This window comes from Carcharodon carcharias, chromosome 12 (genome assembly GCF_017639515.1).
Source record: "Carcharodon carcharias isolate sCarCar2 chromosome 12, sCarCar2.pri, whole genome shotgun sequence".
Classification (NCBI taxonomy): Eukaryota; Metazoa; Chordata; class Chondrichthyes; order Lamniformes; family Lamnidae; genus Carcharodon; species Carcharodon carcharias.
Window position 1 is genome coordinate 124,122,314 of NC_054478.1, and position 21,502 is coordinate 124,143,815.

At 41.5% G+C, this 21,502-nt stretch overlaps 1 protein-coding gene across 3 annotated transcripts in view; it reads left to right on the forward strand.

Moving 5' to 3' along the window:
* ical1 (islet cell autoantigen 1-like) overlaps positions 1-21,502 on the forward strand; it is a 135,004-nt gene that overhangs the window by 12,021 nt on the left and 101,481 nt on the right. For 2 of the 3 annotated variants that reach the window (XM_041200920.1, XM_041200923.1), the window contains exons 2-3: positions 11,216-11,261; positions 12,884-13,052. In XM_041200920.1, the coding sequence (XP_041056854.1) occupies positions 11,245-11,261; positions 12,884-13,052 (186 nt within the window). In that variant the 5' untranslated portion in view covers positions 11,216-11,244. Of the gene's footprint in view, positions 1-1,770; positions 1,849-11,215; positions 11,262-12,883; positions 13,053-21,502 lie in introns of all 3 variants that reach the window. The other variant, XM_041200922.1, reaches the window with a different exon arrangement.

Below are 21,502 nucleotides of genomic sequence, written 5' to 3' on the forward strand. Positions count from 1 at the left end.
GGTAATGGAGTAGACGTCATACATTTGAATTTTCAAAGGCCCCACCGATAAGATACTGTATTGTAAACTCATGACAAAGATTAAAGAAGTTGAGTTGGGTCAGTAAGCAGAATGGATAGAAAGCTTGCAACAAAATAGAATAGAATAGAAAGTAGAGGACAATGGTAGTTGTCTGCCAACTCCCAGTCACGGCTGCAGAGAACAGTATCTATCCCCCTGACTATACTGTCTCCTATCACTACCGCATTTCTTTCGTGCCCCTCACTTGAGTGACATCCTTCACCATGGTGACAATGCAATTTCCAATCCCTGTCACAAAAGAGTTCAACTTGCAAAAGGTGGGAAGTGATGTTCCACAAGGATTGGTGCTGGGATCATTGTTGTTTAACATTTACATAAATGATTTGGACTTGGGAGCTGAATGTACAATTTCAAAATTTGTCAATAATACCAAATGGATAGATATAGTTAATACTATATTTTGTCACATTCTTCCTCAGTAAGATTTTGCAGAATAGTTGTGCAAATAGCAAATGAATTTCATTATGGGTTCAGTATAATGTATTACATTTTGGTTGGATGAACAGAGAGATCACATACCCCTTGGAATATAGGAGTCCAAATGGGGTTGAGGAGCAAAGGGATCTAGGGGTAAAGATTCACAAACCATTAAAAGCAGCAAAGCAAGTTAACAAGGCCATTAAAGAAAAACACAAATAAAAGACTGGGTTCAATTCAGAGAAATAGAGTTGAAAAGCAAAGGAGTTACGTTAAACTTTTATGTAAATTTATGGAGTACTGTGCACAGTTCTGATTTCATATTACAAAAAGGACATAGAGGGACTGGAGAAGGTGAAAACAAGATTTACAAGGATGATACTAGAACTGAAAGGTTATTCCTGTCAGGAAAGGCTCAATAAGCTGGGGTTCTTCCGAAGAGGAGAGCTGAAGAGGTCACATGAAGAGGGTGGATAGGGTAGATGTAGGGATGATGTTTCCACTTGTGGGGAAGTCAAAAACTGGAGGTTATAAATATAAAATAAAAATCATTAATAAATTTACAGTAAAATTTCTGTTATCCAGCACTACCAACCAGCACAGCAACAGAAATTTGGTTTTTGACTGGAGATATCTCAGATCTCCCATTCTTGGCACTAACCCTTGTTACTGAGTAGTTACATTCACTGCTCCCAGTCAGTCCCATTCTCGCATAAACGCTAAAAGTTATCAGACCCACAGGCAGTTTTTATCCGCAGTCTGCCTTTGCTCTGGTCTCAGCCTCCCACTGTTCTGCAGCACCATGTTGCCTCAGCGCTGCTCACCAGACTTGCTATCACACCTCTCATGAGACCTCAACACTGGCATCACCTTGAGATCACCCAGAAACTTTCTGATTGGATGAAAATGCAAACTCATCTTAGTTAACCGGCATTTTTGATTACCTGGCACCTCCTGTTTCTGGGACATGCTGGATAACAGAAATTTTTACTGTGATATAGAATCCTGAAGAAACCTCTTTACCCAGAGAGTGGTTAGAATGTGAAACCTGCTGCCACAGGGAGTAGCTGAGGGGAATAGCATCAATACATTTAAAAGGAAGCTAGATATACACACGAGGGTGAAGAAATAGAAGTATACAGTCATAAGGTTAAATGCAGAGGAGTGGGCGGAAACTCATGTGAGTATTAACACCGGCATAGACAAGTTGGGCAGAGTGGTCTGTTTCTGTGCTATGGATTCTCTAATTTTATGTATTTTCTTCTCTGATAGAACTGTGCTGTTCCAAGGTTAGCTGAGGATAGGTGTTTGACTCCAGAGTCTTCGGTTTCAGTGGAGGACATTGAATTGGTAAAATTAACATAAGAAAAAGAACTTGCATTTATATAGCACCATTTCACAATTTTAAGATTTTGGGCAAGAGATGCAGGGGGGATGTGAGGAAGAACTTTTTTTATGCAGGAAGTGGTAATGTCCTGGAACTTGCTACGAGATGGCAGAAGCAGAAACAATCAATGATTTCAAAAGGAAGTTGGATTTCTTGAAGGAAATAAGCCTGCAGTGCTACAAGAATCAAGCGGGGTTGTGGGAGGGAGGTGGGACTGACAGGATTATTGCTGAAAAGAGAGTCATGAATCCAAAGCTTATTGTCTTGCATTCATCAGGACAGATGCAAGAATGCCAAATTTCAAATAATCGCAACAGTTTATACTACAGTAGAAAAGGGTGCTGATGGTTGGAAAGCCAACTGTGGCTGAGGCGTTGACATGGAGAAAACAACGGAGAACTATAGGCTATAGGGCCAGGTGGGATGGGGGGCAGGTGCTGGGAAGGGGGCGGGAAAGAGTAGGAGAGCAATAGTGATAGGGGATTCTATCGTAAGGGGGACAGATGGACATTTCTGCGGCCGCTGACGTGACACCAAGATGGTATGTTGCTTCCCTAGTGCCAGAGTCAAGGATGTCATTGAGCAGGACATTCTGAAGGTGGAGGGTGAACAGCCAGAGGCTGTGGCCCATATTGGTACCAATGATATAGATAAAAAGAGAGGTGAGGTCTTGAAAGCAGAACATAGGGAGCTAGGAAATAAATTAAAAAGCAGGACCTCAAAGGTAGTAATCTCAGGATTACTTCCAGTGCCACATGCTAACGAGATCAAGAATAGGAGAATAGACCAGATGAATGGGTGGCTGGAGAGATGGTGTAGAAAGGAGGGATTTAGATTCTTGGGGCATTGGGACCGATTCTGGGGAAGATGGGACCTGTAGAAGCTGGATAGGTTGCACCCCAGCAGGACCGGGACCAATATCCTTGCAGGGGTATTCGCTGGTACTGTGAGGGAGGGTTTAAACTAGTTTGGCAGGGGGATGGGAACCTGAGCAGTTAGGCACAAGAGAGAGAAACAAAGATAGGAATGAAAGACAGAAAAATAGAAAGCAAAAGTACAAAGCAGAGGAAACAAAGGCTAGCAGCAAATAGGGCCATAGTACAAAAAAATGTGTAAAAAGACAAGTCTAAAGGCACTGTATCTGAATGTACGGAGCATTTGCAATAAGGTAGATGCATTAACAGCACAAATATAGGCCACCAAACAGTAGTGACAAGGAAGGGGACGGCACTAAACAGGAAATTAGAGATACATGTAACAAGGATGCTACAGTAATCATGGGTGATTTTAACATTTAGACTGGGCAAACCAAATTAGCAATAATACTGTGGCGAATGAATTCCTGGAGTGTGTACAAGATAGTTTTTTTAGACCAGTATGTCAAAGAACCAACCAGGGAACAAGCTATCCTAGATTTGGTATTGTGCAATAAGAAGGGTTTAATTATTAATCTTGTTGTTAGGGAACAGTGACCATAGAATTCTTCCTTAGGTTGGAAAGTCAAGTAGTCCAATCCGAAACTAGGGTCCTAAATCTGAACAAAGGAAACTACGAAGGTATGAGGCGTGAGTTTGCTAAGATAGATTGGGAAACTTCATTAAAAGGCATGACAATCAATAAACAATGGCTGATATTTATGGAATGAATGTATGCATTGCAACAGTTATACATTCCATTCTGGCGCAAAAACACAACAGGAAAACTGGCCTACCCCTGGCCAACAAAAGAAATTAAGAATAGCATTAGCTTCAAAGAGGAGTCATATGAAGTTGCTAGAAAAAGTAGCAAGCCTTAGGAACAGGGAACAGGTCAGAATTCAGCAAAGGAAGGCCAAGAGGTTGATTAAGAGGGGAAAAATAGAGTATGAGAATAAACTTGCAAGGAACATAAAAGCAGACTGTAAAAGCTTCTATAAGTACGGAAAAAGAAAAAGATTAGTGAAGGCAAAGGTAGATCCCTTACAGTCTGAAATGGGAGAATTTAAAATAGAAAACCAGGAAATGGAAGACCAATTAAGCAACTACTTTAGCTCTGCCTTCACAAAGGAAGACACAAATAACTTCACAGAAATAGTAGAGAAACAATATATATCAATGATTTGGTTCATGGAACCAAATGTAATATTTTCAAGTTTGCTGACGACATGAAACTTGATGGTAATGTGAGCATGAGGATGGTGTTCAGAGGCTTCAAGACCATTTAAACAGGTTGAGCAAGTAGGCAAATACAAGGCAGATGCAGTATAATGTGGATAAATATGAAGCTATCCACTTTGTTAGGAAAAATAGAATGGCAGTATTATTTAAATGGTGATGGATTGGGAAATGTTGATGTACAAAGGGACCTGAGTGTCCTTGTACACCAGTCACTGAAAGCATCCATGCAGGTGCAGCAAACAGTTAAGAAGGCAAATGGTATGTTGGCCTTCATTGTGAGTAGACTTGAGTACAGGAGCAAAGATGTCTTATTGCAGCTGTACAGGGCTCAGATGAGACCACACCTGGGGTATTGTGTGCAGTTTTGGTCTCCTTACCTAAGAAAGGATACACTTGCCATTGAGGGCGTACAGACTGACCCCTGGGATAGCAGGATTGTCGTATGAGGAGAGATTGGGCCGACTTGGCCTGTATTCACTGGAGTTTAGAAGCATGAGAGGGGATCTCAATGAATCATATGAAATTCTGATAGGGCTGGACAGGATGATATTTCCTCTGGCAGGGGGCCTAGAACAAGGGGTCACAGTCTCAGGAAATGGGATAAGCTATTTAGAACTGAGATGAGGAGAAACTTCTTCACTCAGAGGATGGTGAACCTATGGAATTCTCTACCACAGAGGGCTGAGGCAGCCAGGCCACTGAATATATTAAGGTGGAAATAGATTTCTAGACTGTAAAGGCGTCAAGGGGTATGGGAAGAGTGCAGGAGTATGGCGTTGAGGTGGGGAATCTGTCATGATCATACAGAATAGCGGAGCAGGCTCGAATGGCCTACTCCTATTTTCTATGTTTCTATGTTAGTGGAAAATACCACTCACGTAGTCACTGCAGAGTAGCACTTTGCCTTTCCAGGGTAATTTGAGGTAGACTGGGCACTTTTCAGGCCCAAAAGTGGAAACCTTTAGCCATTCTACTGTTAGATGTGATTCTGCAGTTGGGCACCAACTATCAAGCTTCCAGTTCTGACAAAGGGTTGACAAATCTTTGATCTGTCACTATTTCTCTGTCATTTACAAATGCTTCCAACTCAGTTTCCATTCCTCCTCATTTTACAGACTGTCACTTGCTATTACTCCTGAAGTTTACTGTTTACCCTACACTTTCCAACTGAGCTCTTTTAAAGATGCTAGCAGACTTGGTGTATTTGCAACCCTTTGCATTTTTAAAAAATGTTGTTTTATGCAATGATTTAACATGGAATGGTTAAATAAAAGAACAGATTTGCATTTGAAGTGGAAGATGACACAACTATGTGGATTGGAGTGGGACCGTGGGATGTGTTTTGGATTGTTCCAGCAAAGAGCTGGCAGAGGTACAACAGATTGAATGCTATCCTGTGCTCTTAAATGTTCACTCTATTTTTGTAGGAAGAAACCAGTGCTTGTGGAGTTTTATCCTAAGAAAAAGTTGGTGTCATCAGGAGCGGGTGATCAAAATTGGGGGGAAAGAAATTTGGGGCTGGGGAATCATGACGCTGATACTCAACATTTTGGTGGAAATTGAATGAATACCCCTCACTGATGGTAGAACAGGAGTAAGCCTGAACAAGTATGAGCAGATACTGCTTTCCAGTCAACTGTTAGCATGGGCTTAGTGGGTAGTTCTCTTGCCTTTGGGTGACTAGATTATGGGTTTAAGTCCCACTCCACAGACTTGTGCACACAATCCAGACTGGCGCTTCCAGTGCAGTGCTCAGGGAGTGCTGCACTGTCTGAAGTGCTGTCTTTTAGATGAGACATTAACCAAGGTCATCTGTCCCCTCAGGCAGATATAAAAGCTATCTGTTTGGAGAGCTCTGTTATGGTTTTTTGCTGGTGAGATAACACCATCCTCTACTTACTGCTGTTCTTGCTGTGTAACCACTTTGCATTGGTATAGCGTCTTTAGCATAGGAAAATATCCCAAGGTGCTTCACAGAACCGTAATCAGAGGATGAACAAACTGAATACGGCACCGTGGTACAGGGAGACATTCAAGTGGGGGGAGGAAATAGGAACAGAGTAGTGGTAGGGGACAGTATAATTAGGGGGATAGATACTGTTCCCTGCAGCCGTGAGCATGAGTCCCGAAGGATGTGTTGCTTGCCCAGTGCCAGGGTTAAGGACGTCTCCTCAGGGCTGGAGAGGAACTTGGAGTGGGAGTGGTGGGATCCAGTTGTCGTCATCCACGTTGGTACCAACGACATTGATAGGACTAGAAAGGATGTTCTGTTAAAAAAATTTGAACAGTTAGGAGTTAAATTAAAAAGCAGAACCTCTAAGATAATCTCGGGATTACCACCTGAGCCATAGGAAAACTGGCATAGGGTAAATAAAGTCAGGGAGTTAAATGCGTAGCTCAAAGATTGGTGTAAGAGGGATGGGTTTCAGTTCATGGGGCACTGGCATCAGTACTGGGGTAGAAGGAAGCTGTTCCAGTGGAGCAGGCTTCACTTGAACCATGCTGGGACCAGTGCCTTGGCGAATCGAATAACTAGGGCTGTAGAGAGGGTTTTAAACTAAGTAGAGGTGGGGGGAAGGGTTCTGGTGGGGATATGTAGGCTTACAAAAGAAAAGGATATGGCAGCATTGCAGGGTAGCTGTTTAGGTAATGATACTCAGAGTGTGCCTAGAAGGGACAAAGTGTACAAACATTAAAAAAAAATAGCAGCAAATAGGGTCGAAGGGGGAAAGAATGGTAAACAGGCAAAATTAATGGCTTTTTACTTAAATGCAGGTAGTATTTGTAACAAAAAAATGGATTAATGGCACAATTAAAGGTTAATGGGTAGGATCTTATAGCCATTATGGAGACATGGTTACAAGGAGATCAAAGCTGGGAACTAAACATTCAGGGGTATGTGACTTTTTGAAAGGGCAGGCAGGAAGGAAAGGGTGGTAGGGTAGCTTTGTTAGTATGAGATGGAATAAGTATGATAACAGGAAATGATCTTGAATCAGAAGATGTAGAATCCATATGGGTGGAGGTAAGAAATAACAAGGGGAAGATGACACTGATGAGAGTAGTCTATAGGCCCCCTAACAGTAGCTATACTGTTGTACAGAGAATAAATAGGAGATAATGAGGGCATGTAAAAAAGGCAGTACATTAATCATGGATGACTTTAATCTTCATGTAGTTTGGGAAAATCAATTGGCAGAGGTAGCCACGAGCAAGAATTCATAGGGTGTATTCGGGACAATTTCCTAGAACAATATGTTGTGGATCCAACCAGGAATCAGACTATTTTGGATCTGGTAATGTGTAATGAGACAGGATAAATAAATGATCTTGGAGTAAAAGGTCCCCTAAGAAACAGTAACCATAACATGGTGGAATTTAGCATTCAGTTTGAGAGAGAAACTTGGGTCAGAAACAACTGTGCCAAACTTAAATAAGGGCAATTACAAAGGAATGAGGGCAGAGTTGGCTGGAGTGTGCTGGGCAAGGAGTTTAGCAGGAAAGACAGTTGATGAACAAAAGTAAATGTTTAAGAAAATAGTTCATGGCTCACAACAAAGATATATCCTAGTGAGGAAGAAGGATTCTGGGAAGGGGATAAACCAACTATGGTTAACCAAGGAAATTAAGGATAGCATCAAATTGATAGAAAAAACATACAACGTGGCAAAGATTATTGGTAAGCCAGAGGATTGAGAAAGTTTTTAAAAAACAACCAAAGATGACCAAAAAATAAAAAGAGAGAGAATGTAAACTTTGAGGGTAAACTAGCAAGTAATATGAAAATGGACAGGAAGAGTTTCTTTAAATATATAAAAAGGAAGAGAGAGGCCAAAGTGAACATAGGCCTCTTAGAGAATGAGGCTGGGGAAATAATAATGGGGAACGAGGAAATGGCAGAGGAGTTGAATAAATACTTTGCACCAGCCTTCACTGTAGAACACACTGATAGCATTCCAACAATACTAAATAATCAAGGGGCAAAAGGAGGGAAGAAATAAATACAATAACTATCACTGGAGGAAAAGTACTAGGAAACTAAATGGGCTAAAGGCCGATAAATCCCCTGGACCTGATTGGTTGCATCCTAGGATATTAAAGGAAGTAGCTACAGAGATAGTGGATGCACTGGTAGTAATCTTCCAAGAATCCCTAGATTCTGGAAAAGTCCCAGAGGATTGGAAAACTGCCAATGTAGCACCCTTATTCAACAAAGGAGGGAGACAAAAAACAGTTAGCTTAACATCTGTCATTAGGAAAATGTTAGAGTCTATTATAAAGGATGTAATAGCAGAGCATTTAGAAATGCATAATATAATCAAGCAGAGTCATCATGGCTTCATGAAGGGGAAATCACGCCTGGCAAATTCATTAGAATTCTTTGAGGAGGTAACAAGCAGGATAGATAAAGGGGAACCAGTAGATGTAATATATTTAGATTTCCAAAAGGCGTTCGATAAGGCACCACACACAAGGATACTTAACAAGGTAAGAGCCCATGGTGTTGGAGGTAGTATTATAGCATGGATAGAGGATTGGCTAACTAATAGAAGACAGAGTTGGGATAAGGGGGGCATTTTCAGGATGTAACTAGTGGAGTGCCACAGGGATTAGTGCTGGAGCCACAATTATTTACAATATATACTAATGACTTGGATGAGAGAAGTGAATATACTATCGGCAAGTTTGCGGATGACACAAAAATAGATGGGAAGGCAAGTGGTGAGGATGACATAGAGTCTACGGAGGGATATAGATAGGTTAAGTGAGTGGACAAAAACTTGGCAGATGGAATATAATGTGGGAAAATGTGAGGTTATGCACTTTTGCAGGAAGAATAGAGGAGCTGAATATTATTTAAATGGGGAAAGACTGCAGAAAGCTGCAGCACAGAGGGATTTGGGAGTCCTTGTGCATGAATCACAAAAAGCTAGCATACAAGTTCAGCAGGTAATAGGGAAGGCAAATGGAGTGTTGGCCTTTATTTCAAAGGGAATCGAGTATAAAAATAGGGAAGTCTTGCTAAAACTATATAAGGCACAAGTTAGAGCACACCTAGAATACTGTGACCAGTTTTGGTCCCCTTATCTAAGGAAAGATATACTGACATTGGAGGCAGTCCAGAGAAGGTTCACTAGGTTGATCGCGGAGATGGAGGGATTTTCTAATGAGGAGAGGTTGAGCCTGTACTCACTGGAGTTTAGAAGAATGAGAGGTGACCTTATTGAAACACACAAGATTCTTAGGGGGCTTGACAGGGTAGATGCTGAGAGGTTGTTTCCCCTTGTGGGAGAGTGTAGGACCAGAGGGCATAATCTCAGAGTAAGGGGTCGCCCATTTAAGACAGAGGTGAGGAGAAATTTCTTCTGAGGGTAGTGAATCTGTGGAATTCTTTACCGCAGAGAGCTGTAGAAGCTGGGTCGTTAAGTATATTCAAGGATGAGATAGACAGATTTTTAATCAGTAAGGGAATCAGGGTTATGAGGAAAAGGCAGGAAAGTGGAGTTGAGGATTTTCAGATCAGCCATGATCTCATCGAATGGCGGAGCAGACTTGAAAGGCCTATTTCTGCTCCTACATCTTATGGTTTTAATCAGACAAAAAGCAATACCCAGCCAAAGGAGACTAAAGGTGATTAAAAACATGGCCATAGAAGTAAGTTTCAAGGAGTGCCTTACAGGAGGAGAGAAAGAGTTGGATAAAAACAAAAAGTTCTGTTGAAGGGTCATGAGGACACGAAACGTCAACTCTTTTCTTCTCCGCCGATGCTGCCAGACCTGCTGATTTTTTCCAGGTAATTCTGTTTTTGTTTTGGATTTCCAGCATCCGCAGTTTTTTGTTTTTATCTGTGTTTAATTGACTGCCACTGCTCTTCAAGAAATGCCTACCTTGAAGAAGTTTTGTTCGTCTCTGTGACAAGATTTCCATATCTCTCTTTTGCCTTGTTCACCTTCATTGCTTTCCATTTCTCTCCTAGTTCTGTTGAAGGGTCACGAGGACTCAAAACATCAACTCTTTTCTTCTCCGCCGATGCTGCCAGACCTGCTGAGATTTTCCAAGTAATTCTGTTTTTGTTGAGAAAGAGTTGGAGTTGTTTATAGAAGGAATTTCTAAGCTTGGAGCCTAGACTGCTGAAAGTACTGCCATTAATGATAGGACGAAAATGGTAGACCCTAAGAGGTCAATGTTGGAAGAGTGCAGAATTCTCAGAGGACTGCAAGACTAGAAGAGGTTGCAGAGGTAGGTGAGGAGATGGGTGGCGGGGGCTGTTGGGGAGGCCGTGGAGAGAGTTAACATGGAAATGAGAATTTTAAAGCCTCTGATTACATGCCCAAGGACAGGAAATATTGATGTCTTAGCAACTATCCAAACAAACCTACATCCTGTTACTGTGGCATTGTGCAGTAATATGCCAACAATCTCTGTGACTGGAATCTGATTGATATAATGAGTCAGTACGAGTGAGCCCTAATCAAAGTGAAGCTACTATATTAAAATGCTTTATGGTGAATATGTTCTTTTTGCAACTTCCCTTTCCTTTGCCATTGGTGGATTTTCATCGGTGCCAGCAGTGCCTTACCCGTGTCAGGGTGCACAAGGATGAGCGTGAGTCATATATTTAAATGTAGGAGGGTAGCACATCCAAGCCTGATCCTGTCCATTAAGCCTACCTGGCTGATTTCCTTTCCTCTGACTAGTTTAGTGGCCTTCCCACTGATCTAGCTGAGAGCAACTAATTCAGCGCAGCTTAGTGATTGCACCCAGCATCTTCTTTGATTGCTTCGATACCATACCACATTGGCATTGGCCTGGTGACAATTGGGGGAAGCTCCTCTGTAGAAATCTTACCATGTTTTCTATTTAACAAGCTGTTATATGCTATAATCTAATTTGATTTCATGTATATAATTATATCAGTTCAATGGGATGCTTCTTACTGGTGGCAAAGAGCAATTGATTGTAATTTCACAGGCCTGTTCCAAAATCCTAATAACAACACAGTTATTGTTCCCTTTGTGAGACAATGACCGCACTTCAGAAAGATGCTTTATTGGTTATGAGGCGTCTTGGGATGCACTGAGGTTGTGGAAGGCACTGTACAAATGCAAGGCTTTGTTTAATTGTTCTGAAATTGTAAAGTCTGGATCTAATTGCTTCTGTTGGTTCTGTTCAGGTTTCTCAAAACATAAACAGTACACAATAATGGACAGTCATCAAAGGTAAGCATTTATTATGCAACATGAGTAATATCAGATAGCATTCTGATTCTGTACATGTGGGGGGCCCCTATATTTAAATGCGTTACCAGGCTGTTACTCAGTTCCAGTTCAAATGACATCACAAGGGCAAGGCTCAGTTACCTTTCCTGAGCCTGCATTTGTGGCTTAAGTTCACTGAACATGTTTCTGTGATTTGCCGTGTTTTCTACTGGACAGTCAGAGGTATGATTGGCTGCATAGTGGAGATAGGAAAAACTGCAGAAGGGGAGAATGGAGCCTGCATCTTGCCTCTGTGCATTAGTGAACAAAGGTGTTCCACAGTCCATCAGTCACTTGTGCAAAAATATTGCTGGATGCAATCATTTACAGGAGTGGTTTAGCTCTGATCTGTGAGTCAATACTCGAATTATTTCACATTTATATTGTGCATGCCTCATTTTTCCTTCCCCCAGCTTATTGGCTGATGGGCAGTTACATTCTCAATGACATTCCTTTTTGTTGTTCTCCAAACTTGCTGCTCCTATAATCGATTCCTCTCGCATTCCTGCTGCTCTTTCACTTTACGTTGCTGTGTTTTCTTGTTTATTTTTAGAGTTCTTGAATGTGAATGAGAGGGTTCTTTATTCCCAGCATGGGCTCCCAATGATCCAGACCTCAGATTCACTGCAGTGGTAGTTGTTATCAGTGTACCAGCCATCTAACCTCCAACCAATAAAGGACACCAAAATAATCTTAAGAAAGACACCAAAAAACCTTGTCTACACATCTTTATCCAGATGGTAAAAGGCCTTCAGATCACTCCTCCCCCAGCCACCTCAGAAGTTCCAGAGAGCACTCAAAAGGCAACTCCTCAACACTCTTGGAATTGGCATGAATTCCCACCTTGAACTGAGGACTAGCACAGTTGAATACCACTTTTCCACCTAATGAGGTGATGAACAGGGTGGGAAGTGGCTGCAGATCCTTGCCTTAACCAGAAATTCACTCTGTACAAGAAGAGAAATCTTTCTCCACCAATGAAAACTACCCCTTACCCAATTTATTTTGTTTGTACTTCTATCACTGGTGACTGGGGAGAAAGCTTTAAATACTTTTTGAATTGAAAGACCTGAAATAATCTACTTTGGAAATTGAATCAAATAGCAGATAAATGATACCTGCTGATATCTTCCTATCATGGGGTTCAGAAAATTGCAGTTGGACTTCTGCCTCTGCTATGTGTCTAGTATATGTAATTAGTCATAATGCATGAGGGACCAAAGGCATCTTTCTCTCTCTCTTTCTGTTAGAGAGACAAGTGGTTATATAGCTTGAGGGCACTGCTCCGCATGTAGTGTGGGGCAAGACAAGGAGGCAGGCTTCTATGAAATATTGTACATTTACACAGAGATTGAAAGACATCTTTGAAAGTGGTGACTCCCCATTATTGTTGGTTGGTGCAGCCACCTGGGATATGTGAATTTAACTAGGACCTAGCCTGATAATAGGATGTTTTAAGCTGTGAACTAAAGCAGAGTTCACCAACCTTAACATGATATGGTTTAGAACCTGTCAGTGGGAAAAATAAAGAATGTACTTTGGGGTTATTGAAGCAACAAGTGACTGGCTGTTCTCATCGCTAGGTATTCCGGAGAGATGTTTAACCGACATGTTCTCCATGACGATAAGTCTGTGGTGAGCCAGATGCAGAAGAAATACTGGAAGACAAAGCAGGTGCTCATCAAAGCAACAGGGAAGAAAGAGGACGAGCATGTGGTGGCGTCTGACGCAGATTTGGATGCAAAGTTGGAGGTAGGTGTGTAAATCTGACCACCCTCAACGAACTGTCAAAAACATCCAGAAGCGCAATTATAGATTGTATGCTTCCAAAATTTGGGCTGAGTGTGGAGATAGTTAACCTATAGTAATGGTTATTACAGATCTTATTACTGGTAGGAGATTTGAGGTTATGGAATGAGAATATAACACAAGATGTATACTGGCTTATCTATAAGGTATTAGGCTTATTGGTACCAATATTCTAAATTAGTCTAGTGACAACATTGTTGACACAACAGAAGGAGATCAATAACAATGGACTGTATGTTGAGAGGTACATCAACATTTACTGAATGAAGAGAAAATGTGTTGCAGCACCTGGGGGGAAAAAAAATTAATGTTTTGATTGGAGTGCTAAAGGACCCCAAACTGAAACAATCAGCTTTCTTTTCTCTTCAGATTCTGACAGATCCAATCTGTGTTTTCAATATTTTTTTGTTTTTGTTTTATTTTTCCAACATTTGCCATTTATTTTCTCTTTAAGCTTGATTGATTAGTCTTTACCCTTTCAGGACAATTGCTGCAGTTTCACCATAAATAAAAAATGTACAGAGAAATCTGGATTTAATCTTTGGTGTTTAGTTTTGCCTTCAAAAGTATTGTTTTAAAAAAAAAACAACCAGACTGGATAATATCTGTGACTTTAATGAACACTCGTGTGGTAGAAAATTACGTGCTTGCGCTGTATATGTATCTAAGTAAAAAGGATCGTATAATGCATTCTTTGGCTCTTGGCTCTTTGGTCGAGCTGTCAAATTAATATTCAGTGAAAACTCATCAACAACCCCATAGGGAAAAGAATTTCAAAGATTCACTTTGAGTGAAGAAATTTCACCTACCTCAGTCCTACATGATCTGCCCACTATCCTGAAACTGTGCCCCATTGTTGTAGATTTCTCAGCCAGGGGAAACAATGTCTCAGTATCTACCCTGTCAAGCCCTTTAATAATCTTGAATGTTTCAACGAGATCACCTCACATTCTTCTTAACTGCAGAGAATATAGACCAATTTATTCAGCCTCTCATAGAACAATCCTCTCAGCCCAATCCAGTGAAGGTTTGCTGTACTGTCTCCATGCAAGTAAATCCTTCCTTAAATATGGAGACCAGAATTGCACACATTATCCAGGTGAGGAATCACCCCATACAATTGTAGCAAGACTTCTTTATTCTTGTGCTCCAATCCCCTTTCAATCAAGACCAACATGCCATTTGCTTTCCTAATTGCTTGTTCTGCATTCATGTTAACTTTGTTTTCCTTGTTCAAATACACCTAATCTCTCTGAACATCAATGTTTACAAGTTTCACGCCTTTTAAAAATATTTTGCTTTTCTATTCTTATGACCACGTAAATAACCTCACACTTCCCCACATTATATTCCATCTACCATCTTGTTGTCCGCTTATTTAACCTGTCTATATCTCTTTGCAGCCTCTGTGTCCTCTTCACAGCTTGCATTCCCACCTAGCTTTGTATCTTCAATAAATTTAGTTCCATGACTCTCTGTATCTTATCTAAATCATCAATATAGATTGTGAATAGCTGAGGCCCCAGCACTCCACTGGTCACAATCTGCCAACTTGAAAATGCCCCATTTATCCCTACTCTCTGCTTCTTGTCTATTGACCAATCTTCTACCCATGCTAATATATCACCCCTAACCCCACGTGGATTGACCTTTTGTGTAGCATGTTTTTAAATGCCTTTTGGAAATCCAAGTATACTACATCTACAGGTTCCCCTTTAGCACCCTACTGGTTACATCCTCAAAATACTCTTAATAAATTTGTCAAACAGGATTTCCCTTTTGTAAAACCATGTTGACTTGTTATAATCATACAATGTTTTTCTAAGTACATTGTTAAGACTTCTTTAATAATAGATTTTAATACTTTCCTGATGACTGATGTCAGGCTAAGTGGCCTGTAGATTCCTGTTTTCTATCTTCATTCTTTGTTCATTTGACCCATTACATTTGCTAACTTCCAAGGTGTTGGATATTTTACTATGACACTACCAATTAACCCTGCCTCATAGCACAATGCCAGATCTAAAATAGCTTTATCCCTAGTTGGTTCCACAACATATTGCTCCATCTGTCTTTTCGAAATGGTATGTACCCTGGAATATTTATTTCCCAACCTTGGCTACCTTGAAACTTTGTCTCTATAATGACAATTACTCTAAACCATTTATCTTTATTTGTGCCGCTAGTTCATCTGTCTTATTGTGGATGCTCTGCGCTCTTTGATAAAGTGACTTCAATTTTATTTTCTTTAACTGCTATTCCCTGCATGGACCTTGCTTTCTGATGCACTACTGTTAAGTTCTCTGCACCTGCCTGTCCCACTCAACTTGCATTTACCCACCTCAGTATACTTTTCTAAATCTCCCTTCACCAAAAGTTTAAAGCAATTTTTCCGTACTCTGATCATATTGGCTGCTGCACTATGTTTGTACACTGCCTTTTCCTGTCAAACCTGGTTACCATTACTTGTATTGCTACTCTGCACTATTTCCTTGTCAATTCTCCTTAACTTTCTAAATCTACCTCCCCTCCTGCCCCCACTATTTCATTTAAAACCCTCTCCTTAATTCTAATTATACAACTCACCAGGACACTGGTCCCAACACAGTTCGGGTGAAGACCTTCCCAATAGTACAGCTCCTTCTTTCCCCAGTACTGGTGCCAGTGCCCTATGAATCAAAACTCATTTCTCCCACACCAGTCTTTAAGCCATGCGTTTAACTCTGTGATCTTATTTGCCCCATGCCAATTTGCTCATGGCTCATGTAGTAAGAACTACCTTTGTGCTTCTGCTTTTTAATTTAGCCCATAGCTGTTTATATTCCCTCAGCAGAACCTCTTTCTTAGTCTTACCTATGTCGTCAGTACCTACATAGACCACAGCAACTGGATCCCTCCCCTCCAATTCCAAGTTCCTTTCCAGCCCGAGCTGTCCTTAACCTTGGAACCAGCAGGCAACATAGCCTTCGAGACTTATGCTCTCAGCACAGAGAACAGTATCTATCCTCCTAACTATACTGTTCCTTATTACAACTACGTTCCGTTTTACTTCCCCCATTTGAATGGCTCCTTGTATCACAGTGCCATGGTCAGTGTCCTCATCCTCCCTGCATTCACTGCTCTCGTTCACGCAAGCTGCAAGAACCTCAAACTTGTTGGACAATTGCAGATGCTGAGGCACCTCCATTGCTTCCTTCTGGGTCCCCATACCTGCCTCACTTGTTGTCACACCCTCCTGTCCCTGACCACTGATCAAATAAGAAGTACCTAGTCTAAGGGATGTGGCTGCCTCCTGGGACAAAGTGTCCAGGTAACTTTCCTCCTGCCTGATGCATCGCAGCGTCTGCAGCTTGGACTCCAGTTCAGTAACTCGGAGCTGAATTTCCTTGGGTTGCAGATATTTGCTGCGGAGCTGGTTGCTGTGGATCACACTGGTGTCCACCAGCTCCCATGTGCTACAGCTACAGCATGTCATGTGCCCTGCCTTCTTTATTGTGTTTTATTTAACTAATTACGTTTCAAGTTTAGAATATCACTCAACTGTTATCTGTACCTCTTTATCTGTGGTTATATTAAGTATTTTAACTAGTTAGGCAATAAATTTAATGCAATACTTATATCTCCTCAGTACCAGTTTAAACTACTGCCCTCATTTAGAGGAATAAAATCTTAAAACCAATCAATCACTACCTGTTAACCTAATTATTGCCTTTCAACACTTACCAGCCACTGGAGTTGAGAAAAAGTAGCACCTTCTTCTCCTCCACCACATCGAAGAAAGGGAAATTCCAATTGGAAGGATGTGACTAGTGTTGTCACCCTGGGATCAGTAGTGTGGCCTCAGCTTTTCATTATACTTATAAATGATTTAGTCAAAGGAATAACAAGTTGTATATCTAAGTTTGCTGACATCACCAAGCTAGGTGGCTCAGTAACTAATACAGATGGGGGCTTAAAGTTGCAATGAACATTGATTGATTCAGTAAGTGGATAAAGCTGTGGAAGGTGGAGTTTATTGTAGTGAAATGTGATGTCATCCACTTTGGACCTGAGAAAGATAGATCAGAGTATTTTATAAATGATGGGAAGCAAAGAATTGTGGAAGAGCAGAGAGATTCCAGGAATCAGTAAAAGCTAATGGCCAAGTGCAAAAAATAATTTAAAAGGCTAATGGAATGTTGGCCTTTATCTTAAGACGGCTGGAATACAAAGAGTTGAGAATGACATTATCATTGTACAGTGCTCTAGTTCGACCCCATCTGGAGCGTTATATTCAGTTCTGGGCACAGCACCTCAGGAAGGAGATTGGCCTTAGAGAAGATGCAGCACAAGTTCACCAGAATGATACCTAGGCTCAAAGGATTAAGTTATAAGGGCAGGTTGAATAGTCTATGCTTGTATTCTCTTGAATGGAGAAAATTAAAGGGTGATATAATTGAGGTGCTTAAGGTGAATAAAGGATTTAACAGGGTAGATACAAAGAAATGACTTCCTCGAGTGGAGGGAGTCCAGACAAGGAGCGTAATCTTAAAATTAGAGCTAGGGCATTCAGGAGTGATATCAGGAAGCACTTCTTCACAGAAAGAGTAGTAGAAACCTGGAACTCTCTTCTCTTAAAAAGATGTTGACATTGGAGTTTAATTGAAAATTTCAAAACTGTGATGGATAGATTTTTGTTAGGCAAGGATATTAGGGTATACAGAATCACAGTGCAGAAGAGGCCCTTCGGTCCATCGAGTCTGCACCGACACGTAAGAAACACCTGACCTACGTACCTGATCCCATTTACCAGCACTTGGCCCATAGCCTTGAATTTTATGAGGTGCCAAGTGCTCATCCAGGTACTTTTTAAAGGATGTGAGGCAACCTGCCTCCGCCACCCTCTCAGGCAGCGCATGCCAGACCGTCACCACCCTCTGAGTAAAAAAGTTTTTCCTCACATTCCCCCTAAACCTCCCGTGCTCCTCACCTTGAACTTGTGTCCCCGCGTGACTGACCCTTCAACTAAGAGGAACAGCTGCTCCCAATCCACCCTGTCCATGCCCCTCATAATCTTGTACACCTTGATCAGGTCGCCCCTCAGTCTTCTCTGCTCCAATGAAAACAACCCAAGTCTATCCAATCTCTCTTCATAACTTAAATGTTTCATCCCAGGCAACATCCTGGTGAATCTCTTCTGCACCCCCTCCATTGCAATCACATCCTTTCTATAATGTGGCGACCAGAACTGCATACAGTACTCTAGCTGTGGTCTCACCAAGGTTCTATACAACTCCAACATGACCTCCCTACTTTTGTAATCTATGCCTCGATTGATAAAGGCAAGTATCCCAAATGCCTTTTTCACCACCCCACTAACATGCCCCTCCGCCTTCAGAGATCTATGGACACACCCACCAAGGTCCCTTTGATCCTCAGAACTTCCTAGTGTCATGCCGTTCATTGAATACTTCCTTGTCAAATTACTCCTTCCAAAGTGTATCACCTCACACTTTTCAGGATTAAATTCCATCTGCAACTTATCTGCCCATTTGACCATCCTGTCTATATCTTCCTGTAGCCCAAGACACTCAACCTCACTATTAACCACCCGGCCAATCTTTGTGTCACCCGCAAACTTACTAATCCTACCCCCCACATAGTCATCTATGTCGTTTATATAAATGACAAATAATAGGGGACCCAGCACAGATCCCTGTGGTATGTCACTGGACACTGGCTTCCAGTACTAAAGCAGCCTTCTGTCATCACCCTTTATCTCCTACAACGAAGCCAATTTTGAACCCACCTTATCAAATTACCCTGTATCCTATGTGCATTTGTCTTCTTTATAAATCTCCCATGTGGGACCTTCTCAAAGGCTTTGCTGAAATCCACATAAGCTACATCAACTACACTACCCTCATCTACACACCTGGTCACCTCCTCAAAAAATCAAGCTGGGCAGATGAAATTAAGATACAGATCAGTCATCTGATTTAAGAGTGAAATAGGCTTGGGGCTGAATGGCCTATTCCTATTCTTATGTTGCATCCTTATAGCCTTTCAAACTGGAATTATCACTGTGAACAGTTCTATGTCACAAGCTTAAATCCCTTAGGAACTGGTTTAACACTTTTTATTACTTATTTCATATTTCATACAAGCAAGGGAGTGCAATATTCGTGCAGTTGGTCACTGCACTGCCCAGTCTTCAAGAATTTATTTTCTGAGATGCAACAGGTATTAATTAGCTGTTTTTCAGTAATCTCACCTGTTGAATTAAGATTATGGGTTCAAATCCTACTCCAGGTACTTGAATTTAAATTCTAGGCCAACGCTGCAGTGGAGTATTTTATTTATCCCCCCTTGTTTCTCCAATCCACCCTGTCAAAAGTCTTCATAATTTTGAAGACAACTAGTTGGTCCCAAAGAAAACATTTGCAACCTGCACTATCTTTTCCAATAGTTACACTGAACTGGTAATGTCCTTGTAAATGTTTAAGTACTTCTTCCCCTCCTTCAGCGTCCTTTTGGTAAAACAGAGAGCAAAAGTGCACACTAGACCGTGTCTAAGTAGACTGAGATATCGCTCTGGGGCCTTCTGGTCAAATGGGCTTGATAATGTCACAGTAACTCAATCCACGAGTATAGCGCAACCTGGAGAGAGTCACAAGCCTCAGCCACAAACCAAACAAGGGCTCCCCAAATTCAAATGTGACTGTTCCATCAATAAGATCTCTGTGTGTGTATGCCTGGCCACATTCCAGCTTGGATTAATAACAATAAGAGATGTGTTTGGACAACTCTTTCCATAAAGAAAATGCTTGCATTTGCACTGTGCCTTTGAAAACCTGTGTCCCAAAGTGCTTTACAGCCAATGAAATATTTTGAAGTGTGGTCTTTGGTGTAATTTAGGATTCATTTCCTGATCTGTTTTTAGCTGATCTCATCAGGGCAACTTGAGGTATGCCACTATTTGTCTCAGTGGCACAGACAAGGTAAAGGAAAATGTTGTCAGATTTCCCACTCCTGGTTACCGTCCCAACAAGATGTAGATGGGAAATAGGAGGGGGTCAATGATAGATCCTTCTGGGAGCACCAAAGGTAACTATGGGGAAGCAGGAAGAGAAGTCATTGCAAGTGATACCCTAGATATCCAGGTATCTAGTTGACCAGTTGACTCTTGCAGGCTGTTATATGTATGTGTGTGTGTGAATGTCTTGCAAGGAAAGAGTTGGGCTGTGTGGGGCAATTCCCCACACAGCCTAGCTGTGTTGACTTGTATGACAAAATGACCATTTGGATACTTCAGTAAAGACCTTGTGGTGCCTATTGGACCATATCCTCAGAAGGCTCAGTGCTCTCAGTACAGATGAGAGAAAATTGGGGGATGAGGGGAGTGAAATAAAAGGGAACTCCAGAAGTATTTTCTTGGTATTGGCACAACTTGTGAAATATGTTCTACAGGGAATGTTTGTGAGAGCCATGTAAGATCACAGTAGAAATGTTCAGCAATAATTTTAAAGGTAAATTTTTAATTTACTTCTAATTGATGGAGAGCAGCATAATATGTCATTCTGACACTCTGCAACTGCCACAATTGTTTAGTTATATCACCATGCTAAGAGTGTTCAGTTTTTCATTAATTTTAATATTCATAGAATCACAGTGCAGAAGAGGCCCTTCGGCCCATCGAGTCTGCACCAATACGTGAGAAACACCTGACCTACCTACCTAATCCAGCACTTGGCCCTTGGCCTTGAATGTTATGACATCCAAGTACTCATCCAGGGACTTTTTAAAGGATGTGAGGCAACCTGCCTCCACCACCCTTCCAGGCAGTGCATTTCAGACCGTCTCCACCTTCTGGGTAAAAAAGTTTTTCTTCACATCCCCCTAAACCTCCTGCACCTCACCTTGAACTTATGCCCCCCTTATGACTGAACCTTCAACTAAGGGGAACAGCTGCTCCCTATCCACCCTGTCCATGCCCCTCATAATCTTGTACACCTTGATCAGGTTGCTCCTCCGTCTTCTCTGCTCCAATGAAAACAGCTCAAGTCTATCCGACTTCCCCATAACTTAACTTAAATGTTTCATCCCAGGCAACATCCTGGTGAATCTCCTCTGCACCCCCTCCAGTGCAATCATTGCATCCTTCATATAATGTGGTGACCAGAACTGCACACAGTACTCCAGCTGTGGCCTCACCAAGGTTCTATACAACTCCAACACGACCTCCCTACTTTTGTAATCTATGCCTCGATTGATAAAGGCAAGTGTCGCATATGCCTTTTTCACCACCCCACTAACGTGCCCCTCTGCCTTCAGAGATCTGTGGACACACCCGCCAAGGTCCCTTTGTTCCTCAGAACTTCCTAGTGTCATGCCGTTCATTGAATACTTCCTTG